General features: G+C 56.3%; 3 protein-coding genes across 3 annotated transcripts; all 3 read left to right on the top strand.

Moving 5' to 3' along the window:
* Nucleotides 1-903: 903 nt before the first annotated feature.
* TRIREDRAFT_62297 (uncharacterized protein) lies at nucleotides 904-3,868 on the top strand (the record flags this gene model as incomplete). The annotated part of the gene is made up of 3 exons (XM_006965714.1): nucleotides 904-1,632; nucleotides 1,728-2,102; nucleotides 2,159-3,868. The coding sequence occupies 3 exons, from the start codon at nucleotides 904-906 to the stop codon at nucleotides 3,866-3,868; spliced, it is 2,814 nt and encodes a 937-aa protein (XP_006965776.1).
* A 1,020-nt stretch (nucleotides 3,869-4,888) lies between these two features.
* On the top strand, nucleotides 4,889-6,319 carry TRIREDRAFT_62232 (uncharacterized protein; the record flags this gene model as incomplete). The annotated part of the gene is made up of 1 exon (XM_006965713.1): nucleotides 4,889-6,319. One exon carries the CDS (start codon nucleotides 4,889-4,891, stop codon nucleotides 6,317-6,319), a length of 1,431 nt encoding a protein of 476 aa, XP_006965775.1.
* Nucleotides 6,320-10,645: 4,326 nt separating this feature from the next.
* Nucleotides 10,646-13,096, top strand: TRIREDRAFT_107682 (uncharacterized protein; the record flags this gene model as incomplete). The annotated part of the gene is made up of 2 exons (XM_006965712.1): nucleotides 10,646-11,905; nucleotides 12,317-13,096. 2 exons carry the CDS (start codon nucleotides 10,646-10,648, stop codon nucleotides 13,094-13,096), a joined length of 2,040 nt encoding a protein of 679 aa, XP_006965774.1.
* Between the last annotated feature and the right edge of the window lie 6,748 nt (nucleotides 13,097-19,844).

Raw genomic sequence — 19,844 nt, 5'->3', positions numbered from 1 at the left:
AGGAAGCCTCTCCGGCTCAGACGGACGCTCTCTGGGCATCAGACGGCAAATAAACGTCGAGCCAGCCGCCCGAATCAGGCAATGCCACAGCTGGCCCCCCCAGCCCGCAAAGCTCCACAAGGCCAGCTCTAGCCCGCCTGACGTGTGGCTTGAACCGAGCCAAGGTCCTTCTCCAGGCCTCGCAATGGAAGCCCTGCTGCTCCTTGTCCTGTCCTTGTCCCGTCCTATCCTATCCTATCCTATCCTATCCTATGCTGTCCTATCCTAATCCTATCCCGGTCATGTCATGTCACGGTCCCCCGTTCTGCTGCCGTCTGCCAATCTGATACTGTACAGTAATACATACATACGTGCTGCCTCTTCAACCCCCCACCTGCAAGCATCAGCAGCAGCAGCAAGCCCCGTCTCCGTCTCCGTCTCCGTCCCTCCACACCTACCTACCTACAGTACCTACCTATCGCCGTCCACAGTCCCTTTTCCTTATCGAGCTCCCTATCGAGCCCGCCGGAATTGAGCCTCGAACCCTCTTCGCACCGACCCCGAACCTGCTTCTGCTGCTGTCTCTCCTGCACGGCGCTCGAGTCAGTCGCCACGCCGGAGCTGCCGCAGCATTGATGCCATTCAGGGCCCCCCCTCGAGTGCGATCCGCGGACGAAGCAGGCCGCTGGCCGTCCTCGACAACCTGACCCCGAAACCCGAACTCTGCGTCATTACCTTTGCTCTTTTTTTTTTTGCTGGTCTGGTCGCCGCATTGAAACCTCGTCGCTTGCTGTGAGGTCATCGATCGCCCTCGGCGCGCGCCCTTTCGAGCGACACGGCAGCGCCTGAGCACGAAGCGACGGAGGGGAGGCTCAAGCGGGAAGAAGTGGGAAGAAGACGTCTGGTGGTTGAGACTGGCCGGGAATGGCGGCTCATCTCGACTTCGGCGCCTCTGCCTCCTCCGCGACGCCGCCGCAGCAACAGCAGCAGCAGCAGTCGCACCCGCATCCGCACCCGCACGCCATGGCCGACCACAACGTCTCGTCGCCGCACCACCCGAGCAACGTCACCGTCTACCAGACGACGGGGCCCGATGCCCACTATGGCCCCGTCATGGCCCCCGGCGATGCGGGCACGCCGCTGCTCAACCCGCGATCCTGCGTCACCTGCCGCCGGCGCAAGGTGCGGTGCGACAAGCAGATGCCCTGCTCCAACTGCCGCCGCGCCCTGATTCCCTGCGTCTTTCCCGCGCCCGGCCGCGCGCCTCGCCAGCACCGGCCCAAGGACCCCAACGCCCCTCCCAAGGCCACGAGCCAGCGCGAGGTCGAGCTGGTCAAGCGGCTCAAGAAGCTCGAGGGCATCGTCGAGGAGCTGAGCGGCCAGATCGAGATCGAGACGGGCGGCAGGGTCTCGTCCGCCGGCGCCTCGCCTTCCAATGACGGATCGCCGTCGACTCAGCGGGCCAAGTCTACCAGCCTAGGCGCAATGACCTCGGGCCTTGCGGATCATGGCGACGGCCACAGCGCCGGAGATGGGAGCGAATCGCCAATGATGAGGGAGAGCCGGAAGCAGCTGGGCCGATTGGTCCTGAACGATAACAAGGGCACGTCTCGCTATGTGAGCAGTGGGTTCTGGTCGAGGCTGAACGACGAGGTACGGTGCCCCTCCTGCTGTCCCACCCCCTTGCTTTACCCCCCCGCGTGATACCATTTGGTGTGTGCTGACATTTATGCCTCCTCATCAATCAGTTGGATGCCATCCGAGAGGAAACACAAAAACTTACCGACGAAGACGCCGAGGACTCTGACTTTGAAGAATCGCCGCCCATTGACTCCCCCTTCACCGCCACCAGCAGCTCCGTCTATGACCACCATGGCTTCATCCTGGGATATCGATCAATCGATGTCAACATACAGAAATGCCATCCTCTGCCGTCCCACGGCACATTCCTCTGGTCGGTCTACCTAGAAAACGTCGATCCGTTACTCAAGATTCTCCATGTCCCGACCATGGAAGGGATACTGCGGGACGCCCGGCGGAATCCTGAAAAGCTGTCCCCAGGTAACGAATGCCTGGTGTTTGCGGTATACTTTGCGGCCGTTGTTACGCTCGACGATGCTGATGTAGGTGCTCCCATGCCTGGACATTGAGTTTCCCAGGACTCTGCTAACATCATCAGGTCCGAACCAACTTTAGTATTCGCAAAGAGGAATGCCTTGCTCAATTTCGATTCGCCGTGGAACAGTCGCTCGCCAGGGCCAACTTTCTAAACACGTCCGACATCACAGTCGTCCAGGCATTTGTTCTATTCCTCCTGGTAGTCAGGCGACACGATGAGTCTCGCTTTTCCTGGTCTCTCACCGCCCTCGTGGTTCGCATTGCCCAAGGCCTGGGTATTCACCGTGACGGAACACACTTTGGACTTTCTCCGTACGAAACAGAGCAGAGGCGGCGCCTCTGGTGGGCAATCCTAACTCTGGACTTTCGATCCTCGGAAGAAATGGGCACCGACTTGGTCGTGTCCGAGGGCGACTTTGACACCCAATTGCCTACTAGCATCAACGACACCGACATTACCCCCACGGGCACCCAATACCCAGTGGCAAGGGAAGGAAAGTCGGACACGACTATTTCTCTCGTGAGGTTCGAGGTCTGCGCCATGTCACGACGCTTATCCGAGGCGGCCAACAGCAAGAACTCATCTGCCAAGGGCGAAAGCGAAGGAATCGCCGAAAAGGAGCAGCTGCTCCTCGAGTTCTACAAGAGGATCGAAGACAAGTTCCTCTCGCACCTGGACGAGGACGTTGACGCGCTGTACTGGGTTGCAGCCATGATATCACGCATCATCATGGCCAAGATGTGCCTCATCATCTACCAGCCGATGCTCTTTCCAGGAACGGGCAGCGAGCCTACGGCGGAAATCCGAGACCGGATTTACATTGCCTCGATTGAGATTGTCGAGTACAACCACAAACTGAACCTGGACCCCAGAGGCAAGCAGTATCGGTGGCTGTTTCGGACCTACACCAATTGGCCCGCGATTGCTTATATCCTGGTGGAGACGTGCCGCCGTCCTTGGTCGGCCCTTGTCCAGCGCGGCTGGGAGGCCGTCGTCAGATACGACAAGGACCTCACAGAAAACATGAAGACGGCCGATCACGCCTCCGTGTTCCTCCCGCTGCGCAAACTGTTCACCAGAGCCAAGAGATATCAAACAATGGAGGTGGCGCGTCTCAGGGCCAACCCTGAAGAGGCCAGGCGCCTGGATCTCGCGGAGAGGATCAAGGCATCCCAGGCGCGATTCGATCCGATCCCGGGCGCCGAGGCGAGGATGCAGCAGGTCAGAGACCGATGGAGAACGATGGTCAATCTGGAAGGGGCCATCCCAGCCCCTCCAATAGAACAAGCACCCATGGTGCCTCCTGTATCTGAAGAGGCTCATCCACCATCTCAGCAGACACATACCGACCCCGGACAGCTCTACCAACAGTCGCAGATCCAGCCTCAGGTCAGTGGCGAAAGTTCAGTCCCCATGGACCTCTCCAATGTCACCATGGAGTACATGAACGCCATTATGGCGCACCCCAGCGTCCCCATGGCCGAGCTCTGGTCGGTGTCGTTGGGAGAAGACCCGGCCATGAGTATGGACGGAGGGCCGCAGGGCCAGGACAACATGCTCGGCCAGCAGCCGATGATGGCGACAAACCCGCAGCAAGCCAAGGGCGAGCATCATGTTCCGCCCTATCTCTGGCCTGAGTCCTTTGCGACGCCCAGTCAGAAGTTTGACCTGGAAGATGCGGACATGCTGGGGGCTGACTTTAACTGGCATGACTGGAGCCAGAGCGTCCGCGGCCTGATGGATGGGGGGCAGCCGAAGCCGGGGTGGTGAAGGCAGCCATGTGTGTGTCCGATTTGACATGTATCACGAGCTTGGGGTGTTCTTGACGTTGTATTACCATGCATCCGTACCGAGCTAATTGGGTGAGGGAGAAGCAATCAAGCTCCTGGTGTGTTTATATATAGGTATCTATGGCGTAGGGGGGGAGGTTGGGGGACTCAATACCTCACGATACCCTTGGGCGAATCAGGCGTTGTTCATTATGGGAATTAGACATGTGTGTATGAGTGTCACCTGGTGACGATGCCATTTATGGCTTGCGTTTTGTGTGTTCAGATTTGTTTTCACTTGGTATTTTTCACTTTTGTGCTCCCACATGGATTGATACTCATACGCCTCCTCTGCCAGTATTTCAAATACCCACCTAAACATGAGGCGTCTCACCTCTCAGCAGGTGTAAAGTCTCCCCTCCCTCTACAGCTTCATCGCCGGCAATACTTTCAGTTTGTCCTTGGTTGTCTACGCCAGTCAAGTTGCTCATCTCATTGGCCTATCGTGACAACAAACAGACAGACGCCCAGCCATCTGCGAAACTTGTTCCCCGACAAAGCGCGCATTCATCACCATCTCTCTCTACCTATTTTTGACTTTCTTGACGGCTAGATTACTTGCTACCGCCGACAGAAATTCAAGAGAATCACCCCTTTGTGTTGATGGGCGCCATCTAGGGTAAGTTCGCCGTAGAGGTAATATTACTCGGAGTAGTCTGTCATGTGACGCTACCAAGAATAGTTGGTCCTGACGGGAGGCTCTAGGGATCGGATCGGATGGAGCATCATCAAAAGAAAGGCCTTGCCGTCATCCCTTTTCTTTTTTTAGCGGACCGGGACTAAAAAAGCTTATCGGGGGAAGAAATACCGAGCGAACTAACGACAAGATTGGAGATCGCGAACCAACCACTGGTTCTAGCAGCTTCTGCCTGTGAACCTCGAACCTCGAATCTCGACTCTTCCCACGACACCACCATCGCGACAAACACTCCATCTCACGACGAAGCACGACAGGCAATCAATGGATCCCGGAAGACGAGCCATGATCGCAGAGCCGCGCGGCGCTCCGTCGAGCCGCCGCGATCCCACGGCGCCGCGCTCCGACTCGGGCTCGCGCGTGTCCAAGCCCAGTCGCCCAGGACCGTCGACGACCGCCCGCAACGCCGCCCGATACCTCAGCCAGGACGAGCAGTCGCGCCAGTTTGTGGCCGACGAGGACAAGTTTGTGCTGAAGCAGGCCAAGAAGAAGGCCGACATCCGCGTGCGCGAGGGCCGCGCCAAGCCCATTGACGTGCTGGCGTTCAACCTGCGCTTCATCGACGCGGACCGCGACCCCTTTGACGACGAGGACGCCGACGACGAGATCCAGGTCGACGCGCCCGCCAAGGTCATCGAGGGCCTGACGTCGGCCGCGCAGATCTCGGAGCTCGACTCCAACATTGTGTCGTACCACGTGCTGGAGACGGACCCGCGTAACCGGCGGTACTGGGAGGCGCTGCGGACGCTGTGCGCGGATCGCAGGGCCAAGCTCGACCCGCAGGGCCACGAGGGGAGGGTGGTGAGCAGCGTCGCCGACGACATTGACAGGATTCTGGCCCCCAAGACAATCGACCAGCTCGAGACGCTGGAGCAGCAGATCAAGGCCAAGCTGCGCTCCAACGAGGACATTGACACCGACTACTGGGAGCAGCTGCTCCGGAGCCTCAGGGTGTGGAAGGCCAAGGCCACGCTGGCCCGCATAGCGGAGGAGATTGAGGCCAAGAAGCAGGAGCGGCTCGCAAATCGCGCACCACGCTCGACGACGACAACGACAACGACGACGACGACGACATCCACGGCAGCGGAGGCGGCGAGAAGCAGCGGTGTGCCCGGAGGAAGCGGCAGCAGCAGCAGCAGCAGCAGCCATGTCACAGGTGGCGGCGTGGCGTCAACAAACAAGATGCAAGTCGAAACCGGGAACGAAGACGATTCGCAGGCTACAATGGCCCTCTACGACAGGGAGGCGGCCCGGGGAGTTTCTGAAAACGAAGAGGTCTTTGCGGCTGAAGAGGCCCTGCCCGACGGCTCCAAGCCCCCGCAGTGGACAGACAAGTATCAGCCTCGCAAGCCACGGTACTTCAACCGCGTGCAGATGGGCTACGAGTGGAACAAGTACAACCAGACGCACTACGACCACGACAACCCGCCGCCCAAGGTCGTGCAGGGATACAAGTTCAACATCTTCTACCCGGACCTGGTCGACAAGACCAAGGCGCCCACGTTCAAGATCATCCGCGAGCACGGCAGGCGGCGGGGCGAGTCGTTTGCCGCCGCCGGCGAGGTCGACACATGCCTGATCCGCTTCATCGCGGGCCCTCCGTACGAGGACATTGCGTTCCGCATCGTCGATCGCGAATGGGACTATAGCGCTAAGAAGGAGCGTGGCTTCAAGAGCTCATTTGACAAGGTATGATTGTTGTTGATGAGTCTTTTTTTTTCTTTTTTTTTGTTTCCAATTACCCGGTTTGCTCTCCCTGCCCGCTTTGACTATCATCGGCCACGGCTCCAAGCCTGGTCAGGGCCGGCCTGGACCATCTCTGGGCGTGTGTTTCTGTGTGTATGTGTGGCCTGGAACCGCAATCCTACGAGCGCCACCAGGAGAAGGATGCCCACCAGGTCTCAAGACAGCCGCGCCACACGCGCGGTTCTGTTGGCCGGACTCACTTCCGGCCCTTGTCGTTTCTAGTGCCTCCCTTGCTTTAGCATCCTGGACCCTGTCGAGCTAACGCTGCAACCTCAAACAGGGCATACTACAGTTACATTTTCAGTTCAAAAAGGTAAGCACAAGAGGAATAGAGGGAGAGGAAGAAGAGGAGGAGGAGGAGGAGGAGGAGGACGACGACGATGACGACGTCTCTGAGGCCGAATGGGGAGGGGAAGAGAGGGAAAGACGAGAAAACGACGAACATTGCTGACTTTGGTTTTTGCAGATATTTTACAGGAAATAAAACCCGAGACTGGCTGGGCGAGCCACAGTTGCATGGCGCACCCTCTCTGTGTTCCGTCCATGACATACTGTTCTTTACTCTCTTATTTCTTTTCTTTTCTGCCCTGATAGATGACAGAGACTGTATGATCTCCACGAATGGTCCTTATCTGGCACACCTTGTCACGGCGATGACAAAAGCAACGAGAGATGAGCGGAAGTGGACAAGCCGAGCGGACAGGATAAGACTCAGTCCACCGCACGAAGGAAATGATAACACCGATCCCTCGACCCACTACGCAGGAGGAAACAGGACTAGAGAATGGAGGACAGGTAGAGAAGGCTGCAGGATAAATTGGTACTCCGCAGGGCTGATAGACACAAAGCAAGGGAAAACAAGGCTATTCGCAGCCATGGACGGGCTTCTGCTGGCTTCGGCTGTATCTCTGCATATGCCACCTCACACATCAGTGCGCACAGTCCACCCTCTCTCGGCGGTGCTAAGCTTTCGAGATCCTGGTATCTGGCTCAGGACGATTGGCACACACAGGCATGCCACACGTTTCTGCCGCTCGTTTCACGCCTATGGAGGAGTGAAAGATGCGCGTGGCTGGGGTTCCATTTGCGGGAAGAGGCTAGAATGCTTCGCGAAGGGTTCAACAGCATCCTTTCTCTGGAGAAGCCCGGTGATCCCCGGCAGGGTTTTGGGGCCTTGATGTGTCGGACAGATTGGACGATGTGCAAGCCGCTCGATCCCACGATGCTGCTTGCCGGACGTTCTAGAAGAATCGGCTGTCCTTTCACTACGGGCCAGACAATCAAATTAAGGTCCGCTGGCTGGCATGGGACGAGCTGAGGAAGAGGCTTGCATAGAGAGAGGGGAGGGGGGAGGGACAGACGGGCAGAGTGGTGGACAGAAGGAAGAGCTGCCGGATGGGAGCCGCGTGAGTGGTGCGTATACGAGTATGCAGGGCGTGTTCCCTCTCGTGGCCTGACCGAATGAAAGCGGCTGCAGAGGCCTCTATTCGCACGCAACCAAGAATCTATGCGAAACGGGATGGGGAATGGGAAAGCAATCAAACTCTTTTTTTTTATCCCTCATGGCGGCGGCCCCCGGCTGAGTTCGCTTAATGCCTACATTTTGTTTTCCGCAATCGTCTCATGGCACGAGCCCCCGGAAACGCACCCTTTCGGCCTCCCAAGGCGCCTGAGCCGGCTCCCGCGACCCTTTGGACCATGTATGTGCTTTCGATGGGACGGGTGAACATTTGGCGTGGAAGCTTCTCTCTGGCTTCCTTGGTTCTTGTATCGATCCTCTCCTCTCCTCTCCACCTCGACTGTCTCTTGTGTCTTCCAAGGCTGGATCCCTGCCTTGAGTGCTGCTCGTGCCCGTGGGTCGATGTAGGGCTACGCAGTACGGTCGTTCAGCGGGACATCCCATCGCATCTGGCCTCACCAGCGCCGCGGAAGATGCAGCAAGCCGTCCAGGATCAACTGCTACTCTCCGCTCGCCCCCCTCCCATCTCCCCCCCTTCCCATGTGCTGCTGCCAATAGGAATCACAAGCGGGAGCTGACTCGAGGCTAGATTGTCCAAGGTGCAAGTGGCATCCCGGGGAGGGGAGCTACGTACAGCTGCATAGATGGCAACAGTTGTTTCTTCCCTTGCCTTTCCACCACCCACCCCTTTCATCCTCCCATCCCATCGTTCGTATATAGACCAATCGTGACGGCGAGAATATGGCCCAGGCAGAAGAGGCGCTCGCCAGAGGTTATCCGTGCTCCTCCGGAGTAGACGGTCCCTTTCCCCTGTGGAGACCGCTACCGTTTCGACGCGTGTCGTATCTTGTCGAGACAGAAGGCAGCCGGTGGTCATGGCATGGCATGGTTTAGGGATGATGCAGCCGCAGCGACGGCGTCATTAGCAAGCCTAGGGGGATTCCTGATTCACTGCCGGCGAGAAACCCGTGGCCGCCGATTTGTTGTTCTTCCCTGGTGGCTGTCTGACTCCTCTTCTGTGGCTCTCCAGCTCGAGCACACACGCGGACCCTCACCCTCATCCTCTCAGCCCCTCTCTCTGTCTCTTCTCCCCTTCCAACTCTGTCTTCCACCCTACCGGCCTCATGAGCTGGCCTTGGCTCTCTCCCCGTCACACAGAGCCCATCGCCTAAGCTCTGCCGGCCGGTCCATAATCTCATCCACATCTAACGGCCACCCGGCACCTGTTTCAACGAGCCTTTGCCCACGTTGCACAGGTGTAACCAGTGGCTGCTCCAAGGAGAAAAAAAAAGTACATATAGGTAGAAACGGACAGCAAGCGTGGTGTATCGATGGCCCAATCGAGGACCTGCCAGAGCTCCAGTTGTTCCTTTTCGCCCGTGGTGATGTTATTGCTCAGCTGTTTGGTGGACGGGGGGGCGTGTGCGTTGTAAAGCAGGTGATGTGTGGTGAGTTACACGAGGAAACGCCTGAGCTTTTGCTTGTTGACAAGGGTCGTTCTCGATGACGGCTGGATTGGCTGGCTGGTGTGGCTCTGGGGCGGGACAGCAAAAGGATGATTGTGCCTCGTCCACATGAGAGACGTACTGGCAAGTATATCTTTGTTCACCGGAGAGGAGCATATGATGTCTCTATTCTGGGAACTGACTTACACAATCTGCCTTCCCCCCCCCCAGCTCTGCCCGTCTACTTCTCCCTCTCTACCTCTCTCTCTTATGCCTGGCTGGCTGTCTGTCTGTATATCCCCCACTCCCTCACGGTCTCGGCCGTCCACTCCCCCTCTCCCGCTGTCCTCTCTCCTCCTGTCCATGCACATGCACATGCAAATGCACCTTGCGCACATACACACGCGCACTATCAGAGGTACCCACAGAGGGGGGGGGCAAGGTCTGAGCAGGCACCCTCTTGACACTAGTGTCCCATGGATGGTGTACGATGAAGACGACTGGGCTCACGCCCCCCGGGAGAGCCGATCTGGGATGAGAATCTGGTCCGGGAGTTTTCTAGCATCTCGGACCCCTGGTCGCGGGCAGAAGAGCGGGCGAGCAGGGCCCCCCTTCTACGGTCTAGCTACCCCATGGGAACCGGGGAGAGAGGCTGGGCCTTTCATCGTCAGATACCGCTGCTCTCTACCACGCAGCGTCTTGTTGTTGTTGTTGTCGTTCTTTCGCTTGATGGACGAATAAATACCTTCAGTCTCCCCAGACAAGGCCGGAGAACCAACCACTACGACAAGCCAAGAAGGGCGCGCTTATTCCACTCTACTCCTACCCAGCAATACCCTTTGTTCAGTCCGGGACAAGCAGCAGCGGACTCTGACAACCTCAAGCTCTCACATCACCTTGTTGTATCTTGTTCTTTCTTGTTGTCTGCTCATCACTGTCATCCCGTCGGCTGCTTCTTGTTTCCACCCTTCCCATAACTTCCCATAGCGTTCGGGTGTCCCATGCTGTCCTTCTTGTGACACTTTGTCCGCCTCCACTTACACGTCTGCTTGGGTTCAACGGCCCTTTCCCCCATTTTCCCGTCTTTGCCTGACGGCCTCGTTACGACATTGGAGAGACTTCTCTCTCTATCCTCTCTCTGTTTTGTCCTCCTTTCTTCTTTCTTCCTCCTCACGTTATCACTTCCTTTTTGTTGTCATTGACAAAAAAAGACAAGTTCCCTTTGGGAAAGCAAGCAAAGGCTCTAGCCGCCAAAACCCTCTTTCCACCCCTTTTTGCTCCGTCTTTGATACGAAACTTTCCTCCTTTGGCTTTGTTTCGAATCACACGCTCAAAGGTCCTCCCCTCCCCTCCGTTCCCGCCGTCCCATCTATGGCGTTGCCAATCCTGGGGAGAAAGCTTCCGGTGGACAGCTACACGGATTTCCGACACCCGCAGCAGACGGACCAGCAATCGTGCTTGATGGCGTGCTGCTCACCTGCGGCCCTGTCGACTTTGCCATCTGACTTTGGGCAGCAGGGGCCGCAACAGCATCACCAACCTGATACATGCTCGTTTCCTCCGGCGGTTTGCGCCCTCCCTCAAGAGCAGCAACGGCATCATCATCATCATCAGGAACAGCAACAACAACAGCAGCAGCAGCAGCAACAGCAGCCGCAGGACCTGCAAGACCACCAGCACGGGGGTCGGCTTCTCTCGCCAACGCCAGCCTGCAGCAGCAGCGACGCCGGCGGCGCCTATATGAGGCCGTACCTGTCGTCGTCGTCGTCGTCGCATCAACAGGCGAGAAGCGAATCCATCTGGCCGTCGCCTCCACTTGGACCGGGGGACATCCAGAGCTGTATATCATACCGCGACTCGCCCGTCTGCGGCAGCGCCCACCTATCCTACTACACCACGTCGCCTGCGTCCCCCAGTGGATGGTCATCCGCTTCATATCCTCCCCCGTCGACGGCGCTGTTCGATCCGCGAAACTCTGGCGATCAGGCACTCTTCCGACTGCGCACCCCCGTGTCGGCGCAGGAGCTCCCGGCCCAGCACCAGCCAGACATGACGTCCTCTACCCCTTACACGCCGGGCTTTGGCGCGGAAGCCGACGCGGACATCTCAGCTGGCCTGGGCATGTCGGCGGCGGTGCCTCTTGAGGAGATGGCCAGACGCGTTGCCACCCCGTCGCCTTGGCTGACGGACGTTTCAGTTGCGTCTGTCATGCCTAGAATGGTGGCGCGGTCGCCGATACCTTTTACGACGAAGTCGTTCAAGAGGGCTGCGGCAAGGCGCGAGGGAGAGGATGCAGGGTTCATGAAGTTGAGGAGGGCCACGCCCAAGCTTGCTTTTGCCCCTGCCCCTGCCCCAGCCCCAGCCCCGACCTCCGCCCCAGTCGAAGCCGTCACCATCCCAGACGACCCCGTCCAGACGGCGACGACGGGCGCCGGCGCCGTTGCTGTCGCGCACGAAGAGAAGAGCGACGAGCCGTACGCGAAGCTCATCTACAGAGCGCTCATGAGCCGGCCGGACTACACCATGACCCTGCAGGAGCTCTACCAGTGGTTCCGGGACAACACCACCAAGGCCAAGAACGAAAAGGGCGGGTGGCAGAACAGCATCCGGCACAATCTGAGCATGAACGGGGTGAGTCTTGGGTTCCCGCTGGACTCTTTCTTCTTTTTATGCACGTTTTCCCTCTCTCTCTCTCTCCTGTCTTTTTTTTTTTTTCCAACCTTCGTGGCGTTGCTCCCGCTTGTCATGATAAAGAATCTTGTCTTCACTTTCCTTTTTATCGGCCCTGATCGTCCCACAAGAACAGGTTCCCAGGGGCCCGTGTCGTTGGGGCCAACGCATAGAGCCGCCTCATTATTCACTGCTTTTAAATTGTGCTCTTCTGTTATCCATTTCCTTTACTACGTCGCCTGCTACTACTACTACTACTACTGCTGCTGCTGCTACTACTACTACTACTACTACTACTACTACTACTACTACTACTACTACTACTACTATATACGCATCTGGACACATGCTGACCCTCCCCTTCTGCTATAGGCCTTTGAAAGACGCGACCGCAAGCGTGCAAATGGCTCGGAGCCCTCAACGTGTACAGAAAAGACGGGCGAGTCCAACAAGCGGGCCAACGAATGGGTGCTGGCCGAGGCCGCCATCGGGAAGGGGGTGCAGAGCACGACCAGGTACCGCAAGGGCAACTCTGGGCGGCGCTCGAGCAGACGCAGCGCCAGCACCAGCCAGCCAGCGGGGGACCTTGTCGGCCGGGGCAGCAACAGCAGAAGCAGCCACCAACGCAGCTCGATCAAGGCGCTGTCGGGCCAGAAGGGCGGCTGCGCGGCCAGGAACGCGCGGGTCACCAGCCACCTGTACAGCCAGGGGCTGTCGCTGGCCGACGGGCGCCAGTACCGGCTGATCAAGAGCGGCCTGGGCTCGCCGCCGCCCTCAAGCATGCCGGACGCCTACTACTCGATGCCCATCGCCCTCCCGCGGTTCGATACCATGGCGGCGGCGCACGGGCACGATTTTGTTGGAGCCCCAGACACAGCAGCAGCCTCGGATCTCTTCGGGCTGCAGATGACGGCATCAGGACCACGCGCCGGCGGCGGCAGCGACGTCTCTGCCTCGTACATGGGCCACCATCATCACTCACAGGAGCAGCCGCTATACGTACCGGACTTCCCGTATAACATTGCAGATGTCCAGGTCCAGCTGGACTACTCGGGCGAGGACGGCAGCGCCGACCTCGCGGCCCAGCTGCGGCGATATGAGGCCATGACGGGCACGCCCAGGGTCGGCTGGGCCAGTCCTCACGGCATATGAAGGAAGCAGCAGCAGCAGCAGCAGCAGCAGCAGTAACAGCATGATGAGACTGTTTGCATCATGATGAAATGTTGCTTGCTTGCTTGCCCTCCGACTTGCTTTGCCGCCTGCTTGGCCTCTAGTACCTTGCTCTTCCTTAAGTCTCGCTTGGTTTCGCTTTGCTACGTTGTTACCTCATGGAGACAGAGAGGAATACCCAGACAGACAGAGATACAAGTTCCCTCAAGTACAGCCAAGGAAGGCCCAGCAAACCTTTGCCTCAGCAATACAAGTACACACACAACTGATGGAAAACCGAGCCGGTTCTCGGGGGGCGGAAGAGAGTTTGGCATACACAGCGTCACGCTTGGACGGTTGGCCGTGTTACACACATCCCCAGGCTGCCGTTCCGATTGGCGATGCAATATGACGGGCCACACACACACACACAGACAGACAGCACACATACACACATACACCCACTCCTGTCTCTCTTTCTCTCTCTTTCTCCCATAGGCTCACCCACATGCTCTCACACATGCACACGTTTTCTTCTTCTTCTTCTGGTTCTTCCCCCTGCTGCTGCTCACCGCGTCCCGCATGCCCATGTCAAACTTGCATATGCACGCGCAGGCATACACAGCAGCCTTCCTCACGGGGACGTATCCGGGATGGAAGGGTGGCGAGTACGTGCGGGCATGTATGGCAAGCAAGCATGCAAGCAGCTGCAAGCGAGAGCTTGTATAAAGACGGGCTTCAGCATGAGCGACGATAACGGCAGTAGCCAATGCTGTCAGCGATGAAAAAGCACGCAATTCTATCAACTAGGTCACGGTGGAAGGGATTGCAGAGACACCGCCACTACCAGAGTCTCCAAGCAGGATAAAAGAGCAACAACAAGCAAGCAAGCAACAACAACAACAACGGCATCAACAACGGTATCAACAGCAACAACAGCACTTGTCATGCCTATCAGATGGAGCATTCCTGAACTACCGCAGGTTCTAGACTTGCCCGCCCACCGGGCTGCTGCAATGGGACTCTCACGCCCCCCCAAAGGAGAAAAAGAAGGCGGAACTTGATACTTTTGTACGATGGGTGCGGCCCATGCGTCTTCTCAACGTGGCTCATGCCTTGCATGGGGTGACACAAGAAGCAAGCATCAGAGCGCCAAGCATCAAGCATCGAGCATCAAGCAATCCTCTCTTGTACTCTCCAAGTCTCGCGCGCATCACTCTCACCCAGTATCAATCTCTCTCGAACCGACCTGATTGCTATATCTGGAGTCACTTGATGCATACGCCGCCTCTTTTAATAGTCCATGGACGGACATACAGCATACGGTACAAGAGAACCAAACAAGAGATAGCGAGGCCGAGAGAGAAGGCCATGGACAGGGATGTCGTATACTCTTCCCTCTCCCCATGCTTCGTACAACATACCTACATGCAGAGCACACAAGGGCCATCCAGCCCATGGCCATCTCATACGAACCAACAGCCCGCCTGCAAGGATCCTGGGCACATGGGCGGAAAGCACGCTCCATGTCTTCCCCGTCTCTCTGAGCTACCTAAACAGGCGAACACAAGGCACTACTGGCCATCACATCACAACCTTCTGCGCAAAAAGGCGATGCCGCCGCCGCATAACGTGCATCTCTCTGTCATAGCGGAGCAAAGAGGGGGGGTGTGCGTATGTATAGATGTGGAATGGATGAGATCCGTTGAATCGTGGAGACACACACGCAGAGAATTCCGTTTACTTTGGTCTCTTCCTTATTGCCGACGAAAGGAGCTTAATTAGGCTCTGTTGTGCGGGCGACGATCTTGGAGACTACATGTCCTCATGTGTCTTGGCTCCCATGGTGTTGGGATCCAGATCCAGCCTTTTCCAGGTTGGTTTGGTGGCTTGGGGGCTTCTGGATGCTCTTCGATTTCGCAGCTCTTCTTATTGCTTACTGTTTTTGGGCCCTTCTTGACGGACCATCTGCTTTTTTTTCTTTTTTTTCTTTTTATGCTGGGAAGTTTTGCTTCCACCGCTTCCTTGGTTGATCTCCTTTGGCAAGGTAAAGGTTGGACCGATGAGGCTTGTGTGTTTGGTATACAAACGAGGATGACTCTTGCGATAAAAATCCAATTGGAGATTTTGAAAGGTATGCTGATTTTGGGCATTTGGATGGAAAAAGAGCATACGTTAGTGACCTGGATAATGGTGTGTTCCTCCTCTCTCCGGCCTGTTGTTCAAATGGGCGTCTTTTATACTGCGGGAGCGAGTTTCCTTGTCTTGTTTCTCATTTTATGCTGCATGCATGTTTTTGCCTCTCGATCTTGTTTTTGTTCTCCTGCTCTTTTCTTTTCTTTTCCTTTTGCTCTTTGCCTTTGGCGATGCCTGCTTTCTACTTTGCTTCTATTTGAGTTGAGTTGCACTTCATACCCATAGTGTTTTCTCCTGTTTCTCAATTTGTCCTGTCTTTTCTCTAAAGCTTAAAGTTTGCTTGTTTCTGAGTTCTATAAAGGTGGTGTGTATGCCTTTAGGCTAGTTTATTTGAAGATGATCTCACTTGTCTTTCTGATTCTGTATTATTGAGTGCCTTATCCCCGTACTATATCACACAACAAGCACGACTTGTAAGCGGTGATGCTTTGGGTGACAACCGATTGCCAGAAACAGTCAGTATAACTTTACTAGTAGAAGCACAAAAATAAACAGACAAGTAAAAAAAAAGGAAAGAAAAAAAAAAAAAAGCAAAGAGGCAAAGAAATTCAGCTTTCGCCCTCACCAAGCCGGCAAGTTCCGACCTAGATAGGATAAAAAAAAATCTTCCTAGCGTTAGATTTCCATCACGAACCAACAACACGAGAACACGAACGTAGTACTAGTACCTTCTGCTCTCTTCTTCTGCCTTCCGGCAGCAAGAATAGTCAGGGCCAAAGGCACCATTGCGCACTTCACACGCAGAAGGTACTTCATGGACGGACAACAAGGGTGGGGATGATCAGATCAGGTCCCGTCATCACCCATGCGTCAGCTGGGCATCTTGTCATATCGGGATATCGGACCAAGAACGCAACCTGCCCCTTGCTAATAGACTAGAAGAGAGCTGTAGCTGTGCTTGGGCCTGGAGATGGCGCGATTGGGGGGGGGGGGGGGGGGGTTCCAAGATGAGAGATGACACGCCACAGGCGAGTCCCAACATGGGTTTTCGATCAAGAGTCGGTGAAGACAGACGATGGATGATAAGATACATGCAGGAAGCATCGGAGTAACGCACTCGGACGTGCTCATGATGCATCATTGTTTCGTTTTGTGGGGGAGAGACAGGCGTGACAACAACAAGAAACCCAGTACGGCGGGTCTCGGCATCTCTCGCCAACAGGAACCCAAAGGAAAAGAAAGCAGCCAGCTAGGAATACAACCCCTACATCCCCGGGCACACAGTAGTAGTGCCCTGGAGCCGAGTCTCAAGATGACATTCGAGGGGATTGGGGGGGCGTAGACATGGCGTAAGGATACCTCATCGGTCCACAAGGTTGTCAAGCCTTCGGACAAGGCTGGGTAGGTGCATGAGGTGCATCGACAGTACACACCTCTCTACCACGTTCAAGGATACCCCCTGGCTCCTTTGTCTGGAGGATCTTCCCGGGGGCAAGGATATGGGCGTGGGCCTCGGTATGGCGAGCGTGCTTGTGTGGTGGCGATGGTGGGATAGACGCAAGGACGGCAGGAGAGGAGGCCCAGAAACATCCAGCCGCATGAGAGTCCCCCCATGTACGACTCGTACGAGTACCACCGTTGAAAAAGAAAGAAGCTGCATAAGGGCGTGGCTTCTTTCTTGATGAGCGAGGAAGAGCATTGGCTGAAAGAGAAGAATCAAGACGAGGTTTTTGAACCTCACAAGTGTTGGTGTACTCATGGATGAAAGTCAACAAGAGCTTCTCTCTTCTCGACATAGTCTCTCGAATCGGGCAAAGGGCTTGACTAACTCGGATAGACGTGATCGGGTGAGGTAGATAGAGCCAGAGGCTGGCATCTGCTCGCGGCCGCTCGTCAGATCGAGAATATGTGCAAGAGTCTCGAGCTTCCGTGATGTTCGTCTAGCTCGAGCATGCTTAACGCCGATGGACCTGGACGATCGATCTCCGTGCTCTTGAGTCCCGAGCAGCCATCGAGCGTCTGCCGTAATACTACTCACATGAGAGTGGCATCTAGCGGCAACAGAAGGACTGACTTGACGCTTGCACCATACATGAGGACATAACCATCAAGCCTCGGTGGACGACTAGGCACGCCCAGCCATTGGTGGATAGCTCCTCTCCCATGAGAAGCACCTTGGTGGCACCCTCCTTGCTTCCGGAGAGTTTTGTCCCATGCCCTGCCATTGTGCATAGACAACACATGGCATAACTCATGCAAGTTAGACGGTGGCTCTATCGGAACCAACCTGGGCCTGCACCAACAGTGCAAAAAGCCCTCGATGCGGTGCATTGCAGATCCCATTCGCATTCCCTTTGGCCCTCACCGCTACGCACATTGGCAGCCGCGCGAGAACATTGCCCGTCAAATCGAAGCAACTCCGGCTACTTTTCAGGTACCCGGGCGGAAGCATCGTGCTAGACGGATGCACGGATCATGGCTCTAGAAACCGCTCTGCTGAACACTGTCCCTTGCGTCTTTGCTTCCCCCCCTCTACCTTCTCGTCCCTCATGTGCACGCTTCGCCATTTCGATGGTACCTGGTCTGGCACTGGCCATGTGTTGCCTTGAGCGTGCCAAAGAGACCCCAGACTAGTAACCTGCATCTTCGTCCCATGGACCTCACTCCGGCGAGCAGCACCACAGGCGGGCGTTGTCCTCGCCCAGTCCCTCAGGCCCCGGCGATCATGTGGTCGTACAACAACCGGGGCATGTCGGGTTGGTGTCGAATGCTGTACAAGTAGCGGCAGCAGAAGTACCGTAGTAGTACGTGATGCGGAGCACAACAGCATTCCGTCGTAGTCTCCGGTTTCTCATCTTCATCTCAGGATACGGCCATCCCTGTACGTACCTCATGAATACGAAGGATGTATGCCTAGACACGCAAGACAACAGCATTCAGACGATGGTCAATCGAATAGTATTAGCGAGGAGCACTCCTTGGCAGCATGAAAGATCTTGAGCCACAGAGTCAGCAAAGAAATATCACTGACAAGGTCGCGTGGCACTGAGAAGTTGTTGCAGATTAGTGGACTTGGAATTCGTACGGAGTCACAACCATCGAATGTGGGAATTCCAAGCGAGGGACCGCCGGCAAGGCCCACAGGTGTATGGCAAAAAGGACTCGTTGAGAGCCATATCTGCCATAGGCTTTTCTCCGAGTGACTTCACTCCCCCTTTCTCTCCCAATGCCGTTGCGGCTCAATACTTCCCTAATCATGCCTCCAAAGAGTGGGGAGAGATTCTTGTTGACAAGGAGGCTGGACGAGGTTTCGTGTGGCAGCCCTTCGGTCCCGTGCAGGCTGCAAGGCGAGCTTGGCTGAGTAAGGAAGACATATTGGCTTAGTCGAAGGGCTGGTGGTGATGCATGTTGCTTCTTCCGGACTCCACGCTGCGGCTGACAGACAGTAGACCAGAGGGCTGAAACGTGCGATGCGTCCACTGCTACCGTAGCACCCCGGGACGGACGGATCGAGAGCAGGAGTGCATATGCCGGGGATAGGTGGCCACCCTCGTCGCCATAGTCCAGGAATATGGGACGCAATCTGGGCGCTTCGTGGTGATGCCCGATGCCAGGCAATGAATCCTCCTCGATAAGCATAATGCTGGTCGGCGAGCAAGATCGAGCGAGTCAACATCCCTCCGTTGTGGCTGCAAGCCCATGCAGCACTGCCTCTCATTGTCCAGGGGTTGCTGTTTCCCTCCTCTCTTGATTCTCCTGTCATGTCTCTCGAACCGGGATTACAGAGATTCCTCGGCGTTAGCCGATCTTCGCGGTCTGGGCGCTGAGAAGCCATCTCATCATCGTCCTGGAGGGTGGTCACGGGCATGCTATCAATAGCATGCAGGTGCTATATAGTGTCCCTTGGGCAGCCTGATTTGGAGGATCCACAAGCAAGACGAATACTATGCTTCGGGTTGACCATTGTGACACCATGTAGTTGCTGCTGAATCCTCGTTCCACCCTCGTTTTCGTTGCAGAGTAGTATCCAAACCCAAACTCAGGCAACGGTCGCGGTCATGCTGTGCAAAGAGAGGCGACTTTGCAGCGGGCTCCAGTATCTCGGTGTCTCGTTTCAAGTCTTCAGCCCGATCCTCCCACCTGGGGTCGCCTCGCATCTTGACGTTGCTGTGCGACTTGGAGAAGCAACCTCGTCCTGGCACCATGCATAGAGTAACACTGCTTTGTCAAGCAGCCACCCAGAGAACCCTGTCCTAGGCAATGTGCATTGACACCTCGACCGCTACGCGGCGGTTTACCGTACGGCTAGCCTCCAGCTGAGGACTTGACAGCCACTCGAGGTAAGGAATCAAGCGGCCCCATCCGCAGCCTGCCTCGAACGTGATATGACACTGGCCCTTTTCGTACACGCGCATGCAGACGTACGCGCCCAGTCGAGTGATGGATCTCGCCAGATGAGCGGCGTCAGCCGCAACAGCCAATCCGAAGCCGCGGCCGTCATATCTCCTCAAAAACCTCTTTTTCATGTTTCCTTTTCCTTCCAAGACTTGTGGTCTCCTGCTTGAGCCCTGTCGTAGCACGGCTTGACCACATGCATCCCATGCTCTGTCTCAGA

Source organism: Trichoderma reesei, assembly GCF_000167675.1.
Source record: "Trichoderma reesei QM6a unplaced genomic scaffold TRIREscaffold_10, whole genome shotgun sequence".
In the NCBI taxonomy this organism is placed as follows: Eukaryota; Fungi; Ascomycota; class Sordariomycetes; order Hypocreales; family Hypocreaceae; genus Trichoderma; species Trichoderma reesei.
The sequence above is the reverse complement of the archived record's forward strand: the minus strand, read 5'-3'. Positions and strand labels throughout refer to the sequence as shown.